Source organism: Eptesicus fuscus, chromosome 12 (genome assembly GCF_027574615.1).
Source record: "Eptesicus fuscus isolate TK198812 chromosome 12, DD_ASM_mEF_20220401, whole genome shotgun sequence".
Taxonomy (NCBI): domain Eukaryota; kingdom Metazoa; phylum Chordata; class Mammalia; order Chiroptera; family Vespertilionidae; genus Eptesicus; species Eptesicus fuscus.
The window spans coordinates 7,377,326-7,386,589 of NC_072484.1; the positions used below are offsets into that span (position 1 = coordinate 7,377,326).

A 9,264-nucleotide genomic window follows, 5' to 3' on the forward strand; every position below is an offset into this window, starting at 1 on the left:
GCCTTTATGTCATGAAGAATTTTAGAATTCTATCTTTAAGCCTGAACTGTTGCTAAACATTTAATCAAAAAATACAATATGCAATGCTTAGCCTTGAAGGATAAAAAATGACATTTCCTCTTAAAATTATGTACACTTAATCCTAGAAATATCCTCATTTTTGTATTATGATCCTTCCACTGGTATTCTGATATATCAGTGCCATCTGCTGGGAAGTTAATATACCATTAGGTTCCAAATCCCAAAACATATGTCTTTTGGGGGGCTGTAGGGGATAAATGTACTCTTTATTTAAGAAAAAAGCCTTATTTTTAAATACACAGCTGCTTAACTTCTACATCATCATCAATATAAACCCCAATTAATTACAAAGCACTAAAATAAAGTCTGAAACACAATTTTTAAAACACACTAAACATTTCTATTGATACATCTCTTGGTTTCTAGAATATTCTTATGTGGTTCTGCTCTACTTTTGTATGAAGCTCAAGTCTCAGCATGAGCTGACTCTTTTCCAAAGATCCATGATATTTGTATGTAAGAGAAAAGTGAAATATATATGTTTATATATAATATATATTGCATGTATTTAAATAAAATATATACATATTTTTCAGTACATGACAAAGTTTCAGGTGTGAAGTGAGTAGACAGGTATAAGATTAGATCTTTCTGGAGTTCCTTCGCCAACTCTAAAAAGCAAGTGTAATAGACACATATAAACAACACGTCACAATTGTTAAATTTTCTGATAAAAATTGCAACAGATGTTCTAAATGATAATATAGAAACATAAAAGATTGCTTAACTGAGTTTAATAACATGACATAAAACCCCTACACTTGATAGAATCATTATGCAAAATACATAGATGAATACTGTCTTCTTTCAAAAATATAAAATAAATAAGCAAGACATGTGAAAATAGGCAAGTTTCCATTAAATAAATGAAATCTTTTTTAAAAAAGAAAGTTTTGCTTTCCATATCGTTTGAAAAAGGAAAATTATCATTTAAACAATATTCAAGTTTATTAAACAAATTTTAAAGGTAATATAAAATGTTTAGCTTTCATCAGCTTCAAGGTTTATGTTGCTCCCAAATTTTGCATATAACTGAACTTTCAAATCTGCTAACACCCGTTGAATGGATTCCACTCTGGATTCTAAGGCATCAATTTCTTCTTGCAAATTTTTCTGGAAAAAAAAAATGTTTAAGTTAATTCTCTTCAATTGGATGATTTCTAGCACCTGTGGCTGAAAAAAATATTTGGAACACTTTTAGGTCAGAACTTTCTAAACTTCAACAGGCAGCTACATATATAATACTGATCATTAGATCTCAACCAAAAGTCTGAAAATTGGCATTTTTGATTCAGGACCTATATTTGCCCATAAGATAAATCAGCTTGTTTTTTCAGTTTGGGCTGATTTCAAAAACATAAGAGATTGAAAAAAATTAATTTCTAAATTACCATATCTGAATAAACAAAGAACCCTACAGAAACACGTCGGCCACTTCTGCTAAACAGTGCGTCACAGGCATGGCTTCTGCCAGAGCCTCTCCAACCACCCATAAGGTAACTATGAAACTAGAGGAAAAATTCATGCTACCACCAATAACTAAGAGTAACAATTCAGTCAAAACCTGGCAGAAATTTTCTGAGTCTTTCCATCCAGATTATATACTCCATGCAGGCAGGGACCAGGGTGTTCTGTTGTCCCGGTACCCAGTAAGTGATAGAAACCGATTCAGAGTTTACACTCCATAAATACTTCTAAAATGAATGAATGAAATGCAAAATAAAGGTTCAATATATGTGTGTGGCAGGGGCGGGGGTGGGGCTGGGGTGGAGGGAGGAATGTTCACAATAGTGACAAAAACCTCTCTTGAAATATTTGCAAGAGTACTTTAGGACGGCTACACAGAAAACCAGAATCACAGTTTCCCTATGAAAGAGGTTTCAGCATAACAGGAGACGCCATGTTTCGACACGGAAAGACTCAGGAGTGTTAGTTCTACCTGAGGTGTATTAAATGTGCGTTTAAGTCATGAAAAACTGTGCTTTTATGACATTTAAAGCAGGAAGACAAACATTTTAAATAATATTCAAGCTAATTAGGCAACTTTCAAGAGAATTAGAAAATATTTAACTGCCGTCAGCTTCTCATACACAACATGACTGCCCTCAGGCATAGCTGGAGGACCCATGAACTGGAAACGAATTTGCTAAGTCTCAAATGCCTCAAACACGCCAATGAACTTACACTCTGACCCAGTAATTACACTTCACTGATTATTTCCTTAAAGGATTACCTAAATGTGAGCAAAGAATAAAGTATAAAAATGCTCTCTAGAGAATCACTTCAGGAAAATACTGGAAACACTAGGAGGATAGTGAGCTGAGTCAATGTCCACCAACATGGCATTAAAGTCATCAAACATGGTGCGCTTAACGTCCGTGTTCCTGGCCCAGAGCAGGCTCCCAGGGAGTACCTGCTGGATAAAGAAACATTAACGGGAGGAGAAAACACTCCCGGGATGTTAACTGACCAAAATGTGAAGCAAAAGAAAGAGAACATAAGGGAAAGGCATGGAGATGCTCATCATGGATGACCACCTCTGCGTAGTGAGTGGGATTACGGGTGGTTTTTCTGTTGCTTTGTAATATCCTGTACTTCCTAAACACTTTTAATTCAGAGTGCAGGCTTGGGAATCGCAAAATCATTCCCTGTGTCACTTTGAATAAGTGCCAAAAGCTCTCTAAGCCTCTATTCTTCAACTCTAACTGGAACTAATGGTACCTGTCTCACAGAGTCCTTGTTAGGATGAAATAAACTCACACTTGCAAAGCATTCGGAGCACATGGGGAGCACTGTGAGACCCAGAAAATATTAGCCAGCATCCATTATTTTCCCTACTCCTACATCCTATCTAATAGAGAGGGAATATGCTAATTGACCCTCACACTGTCGCAAAAATGGCGGCACCCACAACCAATAAGGAGGGAATATGCTAATTGACTGCCCCACCCTCAAAGATGGTGGCACCCACAGCCAATAAGGAGGGACTATGCTAATTGACTGCCCTGCCCTCAAAGATGGTGGCACCCACAGCCAATAAGGAGGGAATATGCTAATTGACTGCCCAGCCCTCAAAGATGGCGGCACCCACAGCCACAAGATGGCAGTGCCCAGTCTCCTCAGCCTCACCTGGGCAGCAGGTGCATGGCCTGCCTCCAGAGTCCCCCAGTCCCCTCTATCCCCCAGCCACTGAGGGCCGGCCCGAGGCGCAGGCAAGCCTCGGATGGCGGCTGAGGCTCAAGTAACCAGGGCTAGCCGAGGCTTACACTGCCGGCAATGGCAGCAGCTGAGGTGTGATGGGGGCGTCGCCTTCCCCTGATTGCCGGGTTGCATCCCACCCCTGAGGGCTCTCAGACTGTGAGAGGGGGCAGGCTGGGCTGAGGGACTCCCCAGTCCAGTGCATGAATTTTCATGCACCGGGCCTCTAGTATTCTTTATAAGGGTACAAATCACAATTTAAGAGTCAGACTTCATCACCCAGGGAAAGACTTCAATATACCTTTGCTTCTTCTAACATTTCTTGTGTTTCTTCTTGAGAATGGCTAATGAAAACATCACCAATTTGATAAGGTATCATTAAGCAGTCTTCATCTGCGAGCATGATGTCCTCGCAAGCATCTTCTAAATTTTGGAGTTGTTTCTGCAAATGCAAAAGGGAACAGCAATGAAAAATGTATTCAAAATTCCCCGATAGAGGCTAGCAGCCCATTTTAATTTGGGGACACCAACTCTCAGAGGGACCTTCACAAAGGTATTCCCACACTAAAACGAGACTTCCTTATATTCTAGAAGGCGTCACAAGGAAGCACTTAAGAGCTCACTAACACGCTGATCTCTAGATACTTCCAGATTGCTACAAGCATGCTGCGGTGGACAGCGGGGATCTGTGGCCACTCAAAATATCTACCTTTACGGTTTCTCACTGTGAGCTCTGCCTTCCTGTGGGAGAAGTAAAGCAAAGGCAAAAACAAATCTACACTTCTCAGCCGTGCCTGGTGATAGGAAGGAAGCAAAGAACTTGAATTCCACCCATCTACTGCACTTGAACTGGACTTCAATGCAGGAGTTGCATGAGCAGCGGCTGGGCACAAGGCCTCCAATTTCAGGGGCAGCTGGGCGGCAGCGCAGTGTCCTAGGTCTGAGGAGCAGGCAGCTGGCCGTGGACAGCAGCAGTTCCATCCCAGCCAAGTGCTCTGAGACATGGTTCTGGGACCTGCTCCTGGAACCTCAGCCTCGAGTCCCACCTCTCAACAATCTGTAAGTTTCTCACATCCCTTAAACCAGGTTTTTCTTCTTAAACTAGAGTAGATTATGTCATCTGCGACAGAGTCCAGAGAGATATAAGCACAAGTTACTGAATTCAGTTTTTAAGAACTAGTGCATAAAGAACTTTTATTTTTCTTAAATAAGATACATATCTCCAGTACCTTTTTTACATCTATTTCTTCCTTCAGCTCTGTGATTCTACTCGTATTCCGTGCAAATTTGTTTATCTTTTGTTGATCTTCAAAAGTAACATTGACGTCTTCTGCAGCCTGAAAAAAGTTAAATGCCAGACTCTCCTTAGTTTGCCCTCACTTGGTTATAAAGGAGGAAAGACAAAGGCGTACCTCGTTTCAATAAGGACCCCAATAACCTGGCCCAGTGGCCACACCCTACCCCTCACCTGGCCTCTCATGACCAAAGGCATAAGGTCCGGACACTCTGATTTCTCCAGAGGGCGAAGCACCCTGTTGTCTCACCAATATGGAGCTCAGTGGTCAGAACAGGAAGGCAGATCCTGAAAGTTGGCCCTCCCATCCCAGGTCTCATCATCCCGCAAACAGCTTCGCACACACCAGGCCCATCATCAGACCCATGCATATAGCTTTGAATAGCCAACATATTTTCATGAACATGGACGCTGGTAAACACTGGCCTGCAGCACAGAAACCAAAGGCAAGTCCTTATGCAGATAATCCTAGCGTTCAAGTCATTTTGCTTCACGGTAACTCCAATTCCCTAAGCGAACAGGGGGCACAGGGAATTCAGAGCTCCTGCTCTCCCGCAGAGTTCAAGTACTGAGCCCCGAACCTGACTATGTCTCAGGTGCACAGTCCCCGTGAAGCACCGGGACCGGGCTTCCCACACACACAGCTGGGGCTCAAGGCAGGGCTTCCGAACGTGAACCTCAATCATGTTCATCAGTCACATGCACACGGTTTCTGAAAAGTTGTAGAGAACTGGGCCCCTGCTTCCCATCTGTCCAGAACAGGCGCTTCCTTTTGGAGCCGCCCTCCCCCACTCCCCCACCCAGCCCACAGCAGCCCTCTACACACGTGGCCCTGGAGTGCACTAATTCACGGTGGTTTTCTCACTGGGGTTGGGGCTAAAGCTGGCATTGGAGGCACAGGGGCCTGGGTAAGCCGCATGCCACCCAGCGAGTGCTGTGTGCAGAAAGGGAGAAGCCGCCCCTGCCCTAACAGCCGTGGCTTCCATTTTCATCTCACTGATCTAGAACACAGCTACATTGCCTGCCGATTCATTTTGGCAGGGAGGGCTTAATTCTTAATTGGGGGCCCGTGGGCATTGAGGGATCCATTCACCCCCTGAAACTATGCAAAATGGCATGTGTAGGATGTGCACTGATCTGGAGGGGTCTTCATAGCTCTCATCAAGATTCTTAAATGAATCCCCCCACCCCTACCCACAAGGTAGGAAATCCTGCTTTAACACAAGCCAGATGTAGTTACTACTGCTCACGAAGCCATAAGAATTCATGGAGGAAGGAGTTGTTTTGTAGTATTTGAGGCAGCAGAGTGGTGGGAACAAGAGTGGATTCACACCCAGGAGCAGGAACCATGGCAAACGTCCCAATTCCCTGCAGCCAGCTGAGGTTTGCCATCCTTCAGTGAAACCGGGGAGCTATGCCCACCTCAGAGGTGACAGCATGGGCACCTAGCAGAGGGCCTGCGGTGGAGTCACCTTCCACTAAGTGCCAGCTGTGCTTTACTTCCTGAAAGTTCACCAAAAATCACCACAAAGGAAGAACACGCCCAGAAGATGCAAGGTGAAAACCCAAATCCCCTGCAGCCGAATGTCCCTTTTCTTGAGAATCAGTATCCCGGGGGGGGGGGGGGGGGGGGTTCTGGGAGGAAACAGAACCAGTCAGTCAGCCTCACGCTGGGTTTGGGTGTTACCAGCAGGTCTCTCACTGCCCTAAACACCTGGGAGAAGGAAATGCTGGCCCATGTCAGCCTGCTTCTATTTTCGTCTCTTAAAGGTATCTACCAAGTCTCTGATACACAACTATGCTCTGCATTTTTATTCACCTTCCGGGCATACATTCACTTAACCATTACTTGGTGTCTCCTCCGTGCCAGGCACAGTGAAAGGGGAGGCGCAGTCGTGCCGTGGTGCACACTGAGCTTCCGTCCGGTGGAGGAGACAGCAAAGGCCAAACACAAGGTTTTCTGCTGGAAGTTACACATGTGATGGCGACGGGGGTGAACGTGTTGGGGGGATGTAGGGAGTGAAGGGGCTTCTTTGAACAGGAAGGTCAAGACGGCTTCCTGCGGAGGGAGGTGCACAGGTGTCCGACTGGAGCCCCAGCATGGCCACGAGCGGTCTTAGGACGCAGAGCCGGAGGAGGGGACGGCATCTTCTCAGGGAACATCTCCCCGGGTGGGCCCGGGCCCCCGGGAGGCAGCGCGCTACAACCCAGGGGCTGCCGGCTGAAACCTGCGCAAGGGGCTCCCCGGGGACACCCACCCTGGTCAGCCTAGGGGTTCCTCCAGGGGCAGGGGGGAAGTCTGTGTAGCCGGCCTCCCAGGACTGTTCCCAGCTACGGGGACACTAGGAGAGGCGGCCGCACCCACCAGCAGGCTCACTACAATGAAGAAGAAAAGCCTCCATGTTTTGGCCACACCTACCTTTTCCTACCCTCACGGTTCAAGCTCTCCGCCCAATCCCTGGCCATTGGGACCCTCCTTCTATTCCAGGCATGGGGTCTGGAGGAGAAACTCCCTCCCTGGGATGCCTGCCCCCTCCCCTCCTTCCTAATCCAGCGGCCCACACCTCGGATCACACACAGCCGCGCTCCCCACGCGCCTCTCCAGTTCTCATCGGGGCTGGACACTCCTGTGTGACCCCTGGATGCATGGCCGTCCCTCCCGGAGCTTGAGGTCTACAAGGCCAGGAGGCCGGAGGAATTAAAACCACTGTCATCTCCATCCCATACAACCGAGACTGTGCCACGCGACACGCTCAGAAGCTTGTTGAATGAAAGAAAGGAAAAAATATGGGTGACCAAAAATTTGGCAAAATCCGGGATTCCAATCCTTCTCCTCCCAGTTCCGCCACATTGACTCCTCTCTTCACTTCAGCTTCCACACCTGCCAAGTGGGGTGAACCCCAACTAGCCTCTCCCATGGTGTCAAGGCCACACCTAACACCGGGCCCATTAAATACAAACCAGAGGTGAAGAGGACAGCACAGAGCCCGGCTTGCAGGAGGGCCGCGCCTGAGCCCACTCGGTGCTCAATAGGAAGGTAATGAAGGGAACTCATCCTGGGTGGCCCGGGGTCCCCCGGCTGGCACCACACCCCTCCATCCCGGCTGGCCACCACCCTCCTCACAGGGCGGGAGAGAGAGGGCAGCCAGGTCTCAGGGGGCCTCGCCGGGGAAGGAGGGCCAGTCCCCCGGGCCAGGGCCTGGCCTCGGGCACCACGGGGCTCAACACCCGGCCTGCGGCCACGAGGCCTGTGTTTACTTCCACCCCAGCTTTGCCTCTGCGCTCGGTGCCTCCCCCGTAAAACCGGGATAAAGACAGGATCTGCCCCAAGGAAGTGAGGGGACGTCACGTGTGCGGGGCCCCGGACCGCGCCCGGCGCGCAGGGAAGCCTCCACCACCTGCAGCTGCTATTACCTCCTCGTCCCCGCCCCCCCATTTTATTTTTCTTCTATCTTTAGGCATCTGGGGAGACTTACTGGATTGTAGACCCTAAGAGGAGTTCCGTTTGATTTGGGAAAATAAAAAATAAGTAAACAAGTAAACGCTGCGCTGGAACCCAGCTCTGAGCTCCCGAGCTGAGTCACCGGCAGGCCCCTAAGGGCTCGGGCTCTGCTCCCCACCTGTAAGTGGGGGACCTGCCCTTGCGAGGGTGCGGGGAGCGTCGGGAGGGTGACCGCCTGGGCATCGGGGCGGGAGCGGGGGCGGCGGGGCCCGGGCTCGGGGCCGGACCTCCCAGGGCGCGGGGTCCGCTCTGCTCCCCGCAGCGGCGCAACCTGGGGCAGGTGACTCCCCGACCTGGGCCGCAGCCTCCTCACCTGCAAAGGGCGGTACAGGCACTGCCGACCCGCGTGAACGGTGTGGGTTAAACGCGATAACCCGGCAAAGCGCCCGGCGTCATGGCCAGTGGACCTTCGGCTTCCCACGCCCCGTGACACGCCAGGGCCGCCGGACCCCCGTGCTCGGGGCGCCGGGTGCGGGCAGGCCTCGCCGCGGGGCCGCCCTCAGGTTCGGGCGCTCGGCCCCAGGCCCCACGCCGGCCTCGGGGATGAGCACCCCAGAGGTGCCCGCCCGGCCCCTCGGCGGCCCAGCGCCCGCCGCCCGAGCATCCGCCCGCGAGCGCCCCACTCACCGCCTTCTTCATGGTGGCCGCCATCTTGGGACTGGACCACGGCGCGCGGAGGGGAGGGCTGAGCCCGCGCGTTCCTTCCCGGCTCCCGCTCACTCCCTGTTAGCCCACAACTCCCGCAAAATACACCACCGTCTCCACATTCCCTCCTATTGGATCTTCGACCGAGGATGTCGAACACCTAGAACCCAGGGAGGAAATGGAATCTGGAAGGACTTGGTACGTGCCAATTAAAGGGGCGGGCACCGCCCTGTGAGCCGACAGAAACTGGGGGGTGTGGCGAACGGCTGCAGCTCCAGCGGCGGCCAGCAGGGAGCGCACAGCGCAGAGGGGCGGGGCGGGGCCGGGCCGGGGTCTGGAGGGGGTGGCAGGGAAATTCTTTTTCATCAATCCCACAAATGTATAGAGAAACTGACCTACTTTCCAAAGGCTAATAACGAATGGCCTTGGCAATAGTACGTGATATCGATGTGCCCTGACAATTCAGACGGTGTAAAGGAGGAAGCACTCCTATTAACTAACATGTTCAACAACATTATTGAGCGGTTACAGTACACGCTGACAC

The 9,264-nt window shown here is 49.8% G+C and overlaps 1 protein-coding gene across 3 annotated transcripts; it reads right to left on the reverse strand.

The window, feature by feature from the left end:
* Positions 1–268: 268 nt before the first annotated feature.
* On the reverse strand, positions 269–8,807 carry PFDN4 (prefoldin subunit 4). 3 transcript variants are annotated; one of them, XM_008141191.3, is made up of 4 exons: positions 8,703–8,807; positions 4,509–4,616; positions 3,581–3,721; positions 269–1,194 (listed from the first exon to the last, which is right to left on the reverse strand). In XM_008141191.3, exons 1-4 carry the CDS (start codon positions 8,724–8,726, stop codon positions 1,063–1,065), a joined length of 405 nt encoding a protein of 134 aa, XP_008139413.1. In that variant the 5' UTR covers positions 8,727–8,807; the 3' UTR covers positions 269–1,062. The 3 variants fall into 3 exon arrangements, with proteins under 3 accessions (XP_008139413.1, XP_054580359.1, XP_054580358.1); XM_054724384.1 differs by lacking the exon at positions 269–1,194 and adding an exon at positions 2,353–2,494; XM_054724383.1 differs by lacking the exon at positions 269–1,194 and adding an exon at positions 2,353–2,497.
* Positions 8,808–9,264: the final 457 nt, after the last annotated feature.